At 46.2% G+C, this 13,633-nt stretch overlaps 1 protein-coding gene across 2 annotated transcripts in view; it reads left to right on the forward strand.

The window, feature by feature from the left end:
* Positions 1 to 13,633, forward strand: part of CLIC5 (chloride intracellular channel 5) — a 174,997-nt gene that overhangs the window by 120,371 nt on the left and 40,993 nt on the right. For both annotated transcript variants that reach the window (XM_077764852.1, XM_077764853.1), the window contains exons 2-3: positions 8,562 to 8,671; positions 12,438 to 12,563. In XM_077764852.1, coding sequence (XP_077620978.1) covers positions 8,562 to 8,671; positions 12,438 to 12,563 — 236 coding nt within the window. The remainder of the gene's footprint in view (positions 1 to 8,561; positions 8,672 to 12,437; positions 12,564 to 13,633) is intronic.

Consider the following 13,633-nt stretch of genomic DNA (forward strand, 5'->3'; position numbering starts at 1 on the left):
AAGAAAGACGTCTTCGTGCTCACTTTAGAAATGCTGGCGAGAGGGGCGCCTGGGTGGCTCAGTCGGTTAAGCGTCTGACTTCGGCTCAGGTCATGATCTCACGGGTTGTGGGTTCAAGCCCCGCATCAGGCTCTGTGCTGACAGCTAGCTCAGAGCCTGGAGCCTGTTTCGGATTCTGTGTCTCCCTCTCTCTCTGACCCTCCCCTGCTCATGCTGTCTCTATCTCTCTCTCAAAAATAAATAAAATGTTTAAAACAAAACAAAACAAACAAACAAAAAAGAAATGCTGACGAGAATTACCCCTCTTCTCCCAGACCATTTCCTATAGGGCGTGTTCGGAGCTGAGAGACAATAAACTGATCAATGATGACACAGGGTCTGTCAAGCTCAAATGTCATTTATCCCTTTCCCGCTATTCCTTCTTGGATCCTCTCTGAAAAATCCTTCCCTCATCTGGTCCTTGGTGCCCTCAGATGACTTTTAGCCAATTATCAGCTTCTTGTCTGGAGACAAAGCTCTATGTACCTGGTCTGTCCGTGGGGAGCCCTCAATCAGCAATTCCCAAATGTTGTTCGTGGCCTCTTGGGGTCCCTGAGACCCTTTGAGTTGTGATTCTGGGAGGTCACAACTCTTTTCAAAGTAATAGAATGTCTCCCCGGGGGCTGACATTTCATGAGTAAAGCTACTGGCGTTTTAGCCAAAATCAAGGCAGTGGTACAAACAGTATTAGGAGTCATGTGGGTGCAGAAAAACGAGTCAGTCTCATTTATGAATGTCCTTGATGAAGCAATAAAACGTATATAATGTAATAAAATCTCAACCCTTGGGTACATGTCTTTGAAACGTCCTGGCTGATGAAATGGGAAACGCACATAAAGCCGTTGGCCTGCGTTCCGAGGCTCAACGGTCATCTAAGGAAAAACACTTGCATGACTGAGCTGTGAGCTGAACCAGTCGCTTCTCCCCACAGAGCAGAGATTTTACTCGAAAGAGCCAGGGGCAGACAAACTTTGGCTTCTCGGACGTGGTGTTTCCCAGACATTCTGTGGAAAAGCAGTGAAAAGAGCCTGTCATTCCAAGGATAACAACTGACAGTTATCACTGCCAGTGATAAAGCACAAGCCTTCGAGAGAACAGTAGAAGATTGGAAAACAGATACCTGCCACCACGCACTTGACAACTTCTCTTAAACTTCCCTGATGAGCTCAGCAGTGATATTCCTGAATGAAATATTTTGACATTGTGTGATGAAACGTATCAGCATTTGGAAGATCTGCATAACTCAGATGAAATGCTATTTTCCAAATGACGAATTGTGATGTGAAAACATCATTCATGGGTGAAGGATCCACTTATAGTGCAAGATAGATGAATGGGGGTTAGTGGAACAGAAGAACTTCATTGATAGGGTTTCAAATTCCACCTATCCACTAGGTTTTAAGAAACCACCACTCGAGTTTCGGTATGGTATTAAAGAAAAATGTCCACAAGTATCTGAAAAAGCTATTAGATTACTCCTCCTTTCTCCAACTGCATATCTGAGTGAGGCCGGATTTTCTTTTTATACTTCAACCAAAAGCAAAAGCTTGCAGACGCCAGTTTCTATTACGTCAGACATTAAAGATTTTGCAAAAAGATAAAACAATGCTGCTCTTCTCACTCAATTTCTTTTCTTAAAAAATACTTCCTTTATGTTAAAATATGTTATTTATGTTAACATACAATATGTTTATTATTATTACTATTAGGAATAAGTATTTAAAATATTATTTAGCTTTCATTTATAATGCAGTAAATACAAAAGCTCTTTGGGATTCACAACAATCTTTAAAAGCATCGAAGAGTTCTGAGATCCTTGGGGCGCCTAGGTGGCTCAGTCAGTGAAGCATCCGACTTCAGCTCAGGTCATGACCTCAAGGTCCGTGGGTTTGAGCCCTATGTTGGGCTCTGGGCTGACAGCTCAAAACCTGGAGCCTGCTTCGGATTCTGTTTCCCTCTCTCTCTGCCCCTCCCTTGCTCGCACTCTGTCTCTGTCTCTCTCTCTCTCAAAAATATATAAACATTAAAAAGTTATTTTAAAAAGGATTCTGAGACCAAGATGTTTGAGAATTGCAATCTTAAATAAATCTCCACTAGTCACTTGAATTTACAAAACTGTAGGAATTTGTAAGTGCAATGGTAGAGGCCGAGAGGAAGGTGGCTGCCTTACTGAAGGTCACACAGCAAATTCAAGGCGGACATGGGTCTAGAACCATGATCTCCTGCTATAGTGTGTTATACAACCCAAACTTTTTTTCTCAGGACACTCTTCAGAATTCCAACATAAGAATTTTGAGATACTCAAGCCATAAAAAGGGAGCAATACCACCCTCCCCGCAACGTGCATCCACTTGCTGTTGCTGAGGACAAAGTAAATAAAACATGGCCCATGGGGGGAGCCAAGCTCACCATTTAGAGGAAGAGACGATATGAAAGGCAATATCTCCTAACATATAATATGACTTAACTCGGCATATAACATAAGGTATATACGTACAACCTATACAATTACCTTATGCTGTTATTATCTTGTATATTATGTATTATATAAGTTCTATTATATATAGCATATAATATGGTAGAGTATAACTTACAGTAAATACATTTACTGTATCTAGGAAACAGGAAGTACTTTGGGGTCATAGTTGGCTGGAAGTTTTGTGCATGTGCACTAGGCTCGTGGCAAAGAAGAATTGTGAGGGGTGCCTGGGTGGCTCAGTCGATTAAACGTCCAACTTCGGCTCAGGTCATGATCTCTCGGTTTTGTGAATTCGAGCCCTGTGTCGGCCTCTGTGCTGACAGCTCAGAACCTGGAGCCTGCTTTGGATTCTGTGTCTCCCTCTCTCTCAAAAATAAATAATAATTGAAAGCAGAATTGTGAACTTGGGAAGTTTGCCATGGGTTGTACCCTGTTCTCCTTCTGACACTCTCTGGCTCGCACTGGTTTCCTAGGGCTGTCGTAACAAATTACCATAAAGTGGGTGGCTTTTCACACACAAAAATTCTTCTGGAGGCTAGAGGTTTGAAATCACGGTGTCAGCAAGGTCCCACGCTCTCCAAAGGCTCTGGGGAAGGATTCTCTTCCCCATCTCTTCTAGTTCTGGTGTTTCTGGCAACCCTTGGTGTCCCTTGGCTTGTAGATGTGGAACTCCAATTTCTACCTCTGTCTTCACTTGAGCTTCTCTCTTGCATGTCTGTGTCCAAACCATTCACTTCTTTTTTTTTTTTTAATTTTTTTTTAATGTTTTATTTATTTCTAGGAGAGAGAGAGAGAGACAGCGCACGCAGGGGAGGGTCAGAGAGAGAGGGAGTCACAGACTGAAACAGGCTCCAGGCTCTGAGCTGCAGTCAGCACAGAGCCCGACGCGGGGCTTGAACCCACGAACCGCGAGATCATGACCTAAGTGAAAGTCGGACGCTTAACCAACTAAGCCACCCAGGCGCCCCAAAACCATTCACTTCTTATAAGGACATCAGTCATCTTAGGGCTCACCCTAATCTAGTATGACCTCCTCTTAGCTTCATATCATCTTGTAGAGACCTTATCTCCAAATAAAGTCACACTTACAGGTTCTGGAAGGACATGGGGAGGCATTATTCAACCTAGTACACTGCTTTTGTGCCTCCCCTCTGCCTCATTGTTCAGAGCCTCTTTGGACCATCTGTCACATATTCCCTCACACCTTTCAGGGCCTGGAGCCCCACTGAGCTTCATCTGGCTGTTCCTGTTTGTGTTTTGAGTGGTTGCCACAAGTTCAACCGTGGTTTATCTAGGCCACATACCTGGTGAATTGTCAAGGAGGAAAGGAAGAAGCTGAACAACTCAGTAGTCAAACAGCAACAACAACAATAACAACAACAAAAATGAATACCTTTATTAAAAAACGGGCTGGGGCACCTGGGTGGCTCAGTCAGCTGAGCGTCTGACTTTGGCTCAGGTCATGATCTCATGGCTTGTGAGTTCAAGCCCCGCATCGGGCTCTGTGCTGACAGCTCAGAGTTTGGAGCCTGCTTCACATTCAGTGTCCCTCTTTTGCTCTGCCTCTCCCTCTCTCTTGCTCTGTCTGTCTCTCTCTCAAGAACAAATAAAACATTAACAAAAAAATTAAAAAACAAAACAAAACAGGCTAAGCACTTGAATAGACATTTCTCCAAAGGAGATACAGATAGCCAACAGGTGTATGAAAAAATCTCAGTGTTACCCATCATCAAGGAAATGCAAATCAGACTCCCAATGAGATACCACCTCACACCAGTCAGGATGGCTATCATCAAAACAAAACAAAACAAAAAACCACCCATTGGCAACCAGCATTGCTGAGGATGTGGAGAAATTGGGACATAATGTGCACTGTTGGTGGGAGTGCAGTTGGGAATAGCCACGGTGGAAACCAGTATGGGGTTCCTCAAAAAACTAAAAATAGAACTGCCTATGATCCATCAATCTCACTTCTGGATATTTATCCCAAATAATTGAAAGCAGGATCCTGAAGAGATAGTAGCGCCTTCATCTTCAGTGCAGTACTGTTCCCGACGGCCAAGAGGTGGAAAGAGTCTAAAGGTCCACGGACAGATGAATACATAATGACACTGTGAAGTCTATTTTTTTTTTTAATGTTTTATTTATTTCTAGGAGAGAGAGAGAGACAGCGTGAGCAGGGGAGGGTCAGAGAGAGAGGGAGTCACAGACTGAAACAGGCTCCAGGCTCTGAGCTGGCAGTCAGCACAGAGCCTGACGCGGGGCTCGAACCCACGAACCGCGAGATCATGACCTGAGCGAAAGTTGGACGCTTAACCGACTAAGCCACCCAGGTGCCCCCTGTGAAGTCTATTTTAAGAAGACCTTGAAATAGAAGGAAATTCTGAAAATGCGACACCATGGAGGAACCTCCAGGACATGATGCTAAGCGAATTCAGTCAATCACAGAAAGACACATACTGTATGATTTCATTCCTATGAGGTCACTAAAATGGTCAACATCATAGAATCCAAGCATGAGTAGCCGTTACCAGGGCCCAGGGTGGGGGGTGGGGTGGAACGGAAGGTGCTGTTCAACGGGAATAAAGTTTCAGGTGAGCGAGATGAATGAGCTCTGGAACTCTGCGGTACAAGGCCGTGCCTGTCGTCGACAGTACAGTATTGTCCCCTTGGAATGTGTCGGGTAGATCGCGTGCTCAGGGTTCTGCCCACAGGAAAGGAAAAGAAAAGAGGAAAAAAAAAAAAAGGAAGAAACGAAGAGCAAGCTGAGAATCCTCCCATGTTGTTTTTTTTTTTGCTCCTTTGGCAATTTTCACTTACCGGCCCAGCATCATAATTTAGGCCAGTTTAGGAAAATGTGGGGATCTGCGAAAGCCGGGATCCTCTGACCCTCGGCACAGCTGTGTGCACATGGACTGAAGGGCGGGTGTGTGCATACGAATCCGAGCACCCTCACCTGCAGCTCTGTGACCTGGGGCCACCATGCTACCTTGTTTGGGTCTTCAGGGCGTGGCGGCAGGAGCACTGTATCTGGAGCCAGATGGCCTGGGTTCAATCCAGGGCCACTTATTTCCTCTCTCTGTGCCGCCATTTCCACAACTTGCAAAAGGGTGATAATATCCCACTGCATAGGCTTCTCGTGAGAAATAGACGAGTTACTATTATATGTGCAGCAGTTTGAATAGTGCCCGACAATGTAGACATCAGTCGTTACTATTACATGAATTTTATGTCCAGCTGATAAGAATTCCAGTATTTTACTGCTTCCTCCTTCAATTCCCATCATTGCCCTTCCCCCACCAGAGCTAAAACAGGTGACAGTATGTGGATGTGACTTTTGGTTTTGTTATTTAATTCTTGTCAGTTATATTATAACCGGTTCGGGGGAACAGTTCCTTTGTCAGGATGTCTTAAAGGACCAGGAACCAGGTCCCTGTGGAGTGAGTGCTTCCTGGGAAGGGCTTAGGGGCTGACATCATAAAAGTTAGCCCCAGGCTGTTATTAAAGTTGTCGATGCCTGTCTGAGTGTGGCTTTATCAGTAACTTTAGCTCTGTGGGTAGGTGCAGCGCCCACACCATGCCCTCCCACCTTTAGATTTTGAATAACGGAGCCCATGGTGTTTCTGCTACTCGGGAGTGGGTCTGTTTCCAGCACTAAGGAAAAGTGAGAACTGAATAGGGATGGGGCTTTTGGTGTAGTTAAGAGAGAGGTAAAATAACTGTAATTTCATAGCAATTACTTACAACCAACACCGTCAAAGGCGCCAGTTTTCCGTGATAAACCTGAGGCTCTGCTGGGAACAGTTTGCAAGGTAGAAATAAGCACACAATTAGGCTCTCAAGTATGAAAGACGGTGTCCCCCCACCCTCCTGCCCCACCCACATGCCACCTGGGAATAAACCTCAAAGGGGAAAATTTCGGTGTTGCATTTGGGGAGTGCATGTTTTTCTCCCTTTCTTAGAAAAAAGCCTTAATAAGCCCCCTTTCCCGGATCTTGTTTGAATTGTTTGCAGCTCTGCCAGCCCCCCGTGGGGGCGGGGCCTCTACTCCCCTGGCCCTCCTTGTCATTGGAGGGAGGCAAGCCACCTCTCCCGCCATGGTTTCCAAGGGAACCACCAGCAAACTAGAGCCAGTGGGTGATTTCCCCTCTAAGCACCGTGTCGGGCCCCTGAGCCAGTCAAGTGGAAGCGAATCATACAGAGATCAGTTCCCCTACCTTTTTGTTTGTTCATGTATTTGCTGAAAATGAATTCCTTATAAAAATTTATGCTCCAGCCCACTCAGAAGTAAAGCTAGACTTGCCTTTCAGTTGAGTAAAAAACAAAAACAAAAAAGCCATGCTCTTTTGAGGAGGGACTGGCAAAGGGAAATCTAATGAGCAGAATTAAAGCACTCAGTAACGCTGTTACTGTCATACAGTAGAACCTTGGCTTGCGAGCATAATTCGTTCCGGAAACACGCTTGTAATCCAAAGCATTTGTATATCAAACCGAATTTCCCCATAAGAAATCATGGAAACTCAGATGATTCGTTCCACAACCCAAAAATATTCATATAAAAATGATTACAATAACGTAATATAATACAACATAATAAGGGTAATACAAAATATAATGACAAATAAGCAAATTAACCTGCACTTACCTTTGAAAACCTCTTGGCCGGTGTGAGGGAGACAAGAGAGAGGAGGGTTATGGCGTAAGATGACTGTCAGTATCACTAACAGAATCACGGCTATCTCTTGGCTCAATGGAATCTTTTTCTGCATGGGGGCCATTGTATATGCGCTACACGATGCTGACTGCAATGCAGTATTAATAAACTCTCATCATCTACTATATTTAATGTAACTGGCAATAAGGCAGCAGAGGAAAGAGTCCGTATCTGCAGCAGCCTGACCTAGAATGAAGCAAAGCATTCCTAAGCTTCCTCTTGTGTGGAAGAGCAAAGGACTGTCCATAGGTGCTTTGAAATGACAAAAAATACACTAGTGCCAGTTGTGGGCACCTTCCAGGGTTCTGACAAATCACTGATTTCAGCCAAACACTGTGGCCTGAGACTGAGCATCAGAGCATGGGAAACGATCACCCACAATCCTGCAACGAGAGAGAAAGAAAGAGACAGAAGAACCATTGGCTCAGTTGTGATCGTGTGATGTTTAGCATCACGTACTACTCGTATTGCAGTGATTAATACGTGGTTACAGTATTAATACATGATTAAGACCTCATTAAAATTTATTAGAAATGTTTGCTCGTCTTGCAGAACACTCACAGAACAAGTTACTCGCCATCCAAGGTTTTACTGTATATGTGTTCCTGCCTTATCCACTAGCCAACGCCAGAGAAGACCATGAGCTCCTTGACTAAATGCATTTTTTAATCTCTTGTGTGAGTTTCTCCAGTGCCTTGCACATAATTGAGAGCCAGTATAAAGAATAGTTTAACAAATGAATGGCTTATTGACACTGAAGGTAAAGTACTAGTACTAAAATCTTGAGTCTGCTGTCTGGTATAAAGAGATGGGTTGAAATCTGAGGTATTTGTACTGATGACATATCATGGAGCAAGGACCAAAGGGTAGAACAGAGCAAACCAGGGAGAAACATAGTTTGGTTAGGTATAGCCAAAGAAAAGCGTTTCTAATTGCTGGAAGTACCCTCAGATTATTGGTGGGCAGACATATTCAAGCATAAACTAGATGATTACTTGGGGGTACAGAAGTTGGTGGTCCAATGTCATTTATATTAGACTATGTGATGTTGAAGTTCTCTTTACCCTGAAATGGTTCTATAGTTACAGAAATCAATGAGTACACACTTGCCATACTGGGAACTCAAATTCAGTTCAGCCCCTATTTATGGAGTCCTTACCATGTGGCAGGCATTGCCCTGCATCGATATTAAAAAAGACAACAGTAAGATAAGGCACCTGCTCTTTGAAGTAGGCTGGCTCATGGCTTTCGTAAGTTCTCAGACAGGTGTGTGTTTCTTCTTGCTAACCAGCATGCGCTGATTCAGGACTCTGGTTCTTTTCTTCCTAGGCTGGAATTGACGGGGAAAGCATTGGCAACTGTCCCTTCTCTCAGCGCCTCTTTATGATTCTCTGGCTGAAAGGAGTTGTGTTCAATGTCACCACCGTGGATCTGAAAAGGTAAAGAACGCTGTATTAATGAAGGATGTGTTTGGGTGCAGGACCAGAGATCTTTCTGGGAGGGAGGGCCAAAGCTTGCCTGGGGCTCCCAGAGGCTTTCTGCTCACACTTCATTGGCCAGACTCTGTCTCAGGACCCTTCCCCAATTACAGGAGAGGCACCTGGGACTGAACGTTTCCCTGCCAAGAGTAACGAGACTTGGTTAGCAAGAAGGAGGGGATGGATATTGGATGTGCACTTGTGAGCGTCACAGAGATGGACACGCAGATCTAGAAACCCAGGAGTCTAGCATTCCAGCAGTACTAGTGGCCGGCCCTGGGGGCCCCTAGCAGGACTTCAGGCGTAAGAGGCTGAATTTCCAGGGGGTGTTGGGATCTGGCCATTTCCTCTGCTTTGCCCCCATGTTTAGAATTCCCTAATGTGAGCATTCTGGATTATCGGGTGGGATGAAGAGTCACTCGTGCAGTTTTAACGGTTGTTAAAAATACTAGGCCTCATGCACTATCAGGAGCCACACTCATTTCAGTCTTCTGTCCTGTTTCCTGTCTTCCGCCTGTGCTATCAGTGAGCTCAAGGCTCACTCTTTGAGCTGTTATCATCCACTCTACCTTCTTCCCCAGCCAGTGTAGCATATTCTCCATATTGCCTTTATGTAAATGATTCTATACCCAGAACGCTACCATCTGGAAATACCTGGAGATATTTCCATTTGCATTTTCTGTTATCATTTTACAATTGAGGGGTGCCTGGGTGGCTCAGTCGGTTGAGCATCCAACTTCGGCTTAAGTTAGGATCTCGTGGTTTGTGAGATCGAGCCCCATGTCAGGCTGTGTGCTGACAGCATGGAGCCTGCTTCATATTCTCTCTCTCTCTTTCTCTCTCTCTCTCTCTCTCTCTCTCTGTCTCGCAGCCCTTCCCCTGCTCAAGCACTCTTTCTCAAAAACAAAGAAACATTAAATAATAAAGTAAAATCTATATATCAAAAATTGTTATCTATCATTTCTTCTTTGAGTTGGACTCCCCTCCCGAATTCCTGTGCTCTTCCATTCTGTAAGCACCGGACAGTTTCCAGCCCCCTTCTCTTACCACCTCCATTGTCAATCAGTTGCCAAAGGCAGGACATCGCCCTCCTGTGCTGTTGCTCACCGTGGGGCCCTCGCATCCATTCTCAAAACCCACATCTGGTTCAGGTCCCACCGCTACCAGCCCGACTGTTTCTTTGCTCTTCCAGCTGGACTTCCCCCTTCCGGGTTCTCCCTCTTTCTGATCCATCCTTTATATTATCTAAAGATTATTCTTCATCAAAAAGTTTTTTAATCATGCTGCTCCCCCACTCAGAAAACCTTCGGATCTTTCCCGTCACCTGGGGAATAAATGCAGCTGCGGCTCTCTGTCTCATCTTCGCCCTTTCCCAACATTGTTTCCCGATGCTTCTCCCGGTGACCTCTCCATCTCTGGCAGGTTGGACTGCCTTTCACCCCATTCCCTCTGGCCTCCAGGCCCCTGGCTAGGATGCTTCCTCGGCCTCCTGGAGGCTCTCCTGCCTTCCTGAATGGACAGACTGGTGCTCAGCCCCCAGGGGCGGCTTCGGCCCCCTCCCCTGGATTATCATCTGCAAAAGTGCACTTGCAAGTTTGGCTGAGGATCAGGATGGGAAAGGAAGCCACCTCAAGCATTCCTCAGATGCTTACATTGCTGTCTCATATCTCTTATCTGGCCCTGCCAACGCCCGTTGATCTTGCCTACCTAGGCCAGGCAATATCAAAACTCCAGTCCAAAAGATACGGAAACTTTCTTACTGAAAAAAAAAAAAAGGAAAGAAACAAAAACAAAGGAAGAAAATACATATATGGCAAAGAGTTAAGGACTTTTTAAATATATGATACGGTGAATATTAATTTCTTACCCTGGCACCACCATTTATTGGCTGAGTGACCTTGACCAAGGCCCTTTATTTTTCTGAGCTTCAGTTTCCTCCTCTGTACGATAGGGATAAAAAGCCTCTCTTGTAGAACCCTAGACCCTATAACTGTGAGGATGTCGTGAGGCAGGCCATGGAACGTGCTCACATCCAGTATTGTGCCTGGCTCACATCAGGAACAACACCCAATGGACTATTTTTAGCATTGTCCCTTCCCTCATGGAGCTGATGATGCCGTCAGAAAAAGAGGGCTGATACCTATTAAATAGTCCATAAATTAGACTCGGTGACATGGAATTAAATGCTGATGTATAGTGTCATCCATAAATGCTGAAGAGGGTCAGCAAAGACAGAGGACCGTAACTGACCAGCATGTCGTTGGCAAAGGCCACCTGAACGGTGACAGCCGTAGGCAGAACTCCTCAGGGATGCCAGACTCCAGAGGTCATTGTTCTCGCGAGTCACAGGAAAAAATTAATTTCTGTATCTTTAAAAAAATTTTTTTTAATGTATATCTATTTTTGAGAGAGAGGGAGAGGCAGAGCATGAGCAGGGGAGGGGCAGAGAGAGAGGGAGACCCAGAATCCGAAGCAGGCTGCAGGCTTTAGGCTCTGTGCTGTCAGCACAGAGCCCGATGCGGGGCTCGAACCCACGGACCGTGAGATCACAACCTGAGCTGAATTCAGTTGCTTAGCGGACTGAGCCTCCCAGCCGCCCCCATTTCTGCATCTTTAAGCCACAGAGGGGTAATGGCTGTAAAATAAAATCTGTATAGATTTCCCCTCCCTGCTGAGGAACCCAAGCATTTCTGCCCGTGTCAGCTCTGAAGAACAGGAGGGGAAGGTGAAGAATGACCTCTCATTGTCCAGATGAGGGACTCGCACCAAGTAAACAAAGGGACCGAGGAGATGAGATTTTAAAAATACTTGCGGTCCCAGCTGCCTGGGGAGTTCCTAGTTTCACACAATGCAGCTGGAGAGGATGTGTGTTCGGGGCACGATATGGGAGTAGCACCCTAATTGAAATTCTTCCCGTCCCCTCCCAGACGGATTATGCCAGCCAGGAATTTGTTTCATTACAGACTCCTCTTCACCCTTGTTTACTTCTCTTCTTATGGTTTCCACTCCCGACTCCCACAAGTGCTGCGTGCTCTGCGGGAGCATTTGGCATGACTCAGACGTTCCAGCCCTGTGCGGGGCAGTGGCCTTCGTCATTCCTCCTCTTCCTTACTGTTTCCTTTGGCACTGCCCCGCCCCATCCCCCCCACACTCCCATCGACCAACCCTCCTTCCCTCACTTGCATTTCCACCAGCTGATGGAAGCATGGAAGGTGCCCTTGGCATGATCAGGGCCCCTCTGTGAACGCAAGGCCGCTTTCTCGTCTGTTGTCTCTACCCTTAACGGTGCAGAAGGCCTTTCTTAGTATAAAAGTGTGATTGAATTCACTAACTTAAAAATGCTTTAAGTTTGGAACTCTGTAGCGTGCATCTTTGTTAAGCTGAGTGGTGAAGGAACTTTCGAAAGCAAAGCCCAGCCTCTGCCTGGGGTGTTAAAATCTTGGCACTCATTTAGAGAACCACCTGCCATTACTTTCTGCTTTCTCGGTAGGACTCGGTTCCCTCACCTTGACTTAACTCTCATGACTTCCACCGGATAGACTTCGTGTGTCACACTACATCCCTTCAGAACTTTCTTCCCCGTCCCCTGCCCTACATCCCCACCAGAAGTCTGTTCTGCCTATGGAAATGCGGGACAGCCCAGGCAGTCTAATGCATAAGTTGTAGGTTGCCGTGAAGGCAAAGTGCCCCTGTGTAAGCCACCTCCTGAATCTCGATCTCTCTGCAGAAAGCCAGCCGACCTGCACAACCTCGCCCCTGGCACCCATCCGCCCTTCCTGACTTTCAACGGGGATGTGAAGACTGACGTCAATAAGATCGAGGAATTCCTGGAGGAGACCCTGACTCCTGAAAAGTAATGAGTTGCTTATTTCTGAAGCTAATGACAGGCCGGGGTGGGTGCGTGTTGGAACTAGAGAAAGCACAGCGTTAGCTTTGAGGAGGCAGATTTGCAAAGGAGCCTCTTCAATCCAGACTGTGGAACCCTCTTTTCAACCCCAGAGGGCTCCCAGTCTCAAAGCCGCTCCACAAAGTCCACCTCCAAGGGCAGGTGCCTCTGTGAACAGGATATGTCTCCCAAAGAGAGCGCCGGGAAGGATGCCCCCCTCCACCCCCTTCATCAAGTCCTCTCCAGTTCACTTTGCCTGAAAGACCCCTAACCGAGGGCAAAGGCTCCCCCATTTTATTTATTTATTTATTTATTTTAAATATTTTTATTTATTTCTAGGAGAGAGAGAGACAGCATGAGCAGGGGAGGGCTAGAGAGAGAGGGAGATACAGACTCTGAAATAGGCTCAAGGCTCCGAGCTGGCGGTCAGCACAGAGCCCAACACGGGGCTCGAACCCACGAACCACGAGATCATGACCTAAGCGAAAGTCGGACGCTTAACCGACTAAGCCACCCAGGCGCCCCGGCTCCCCCATTTTAGAATGAAGGCTGGAAGGCTGACAAAATGAGAATAAGTAACCCCATGACGTAAATCCACACCCAAGTATGAACAGGAGTCACAAACCGGACAAGGTCTGGTTGGAGCCCCTAATCAAGGATTAAAAGATTGACTCTTCTTCTTCTTTAATCTTTTTTTGTGGGGGACGGGGGCAGGAAGGGGCAGAGAGAGAGAGGGGGAGAGAGAATCCCAAGCGAGCTCTATAGCTCTGCACTGTCAGCACACAGCCCGACGTGGCCTGGAACTCACAAACCACGAGATCATGACCTAAGCCAAAGTCAAGGGTCAGACGCTTAACCTACTAACCCACTGGCTCCCCTAGACTGACCCCCCTGCTGAAGTGAGACTGGGGGATATGGTGGGAGGGGCGGGGAGACCAGAGGGCTGACTGTAGGCGTGGGTAGATAAGCTGCTCCTAACGGAAAATAGGAATAAAAGGAAGGAAAGGTGAATTCTGCAAATTACTGGAAACCAGACT

Source organism: Crocuta crocuta, unplaced genomic scaffold, assembly GCF_008692635.1.
Source record: "Crocuta crocuta isolate KB4526 unplaced genomic scaffold, BGI_CrCroc_1.0 scaffold44, whole genome shotgun sequence".
Taxonomy (NCBI): domain Eukaryota; kingdom Metazoa; phylum Chordata; class Mammalia; order Carnivora; family Hyaenidae; genus Crocuta; species Crocuta crocuta.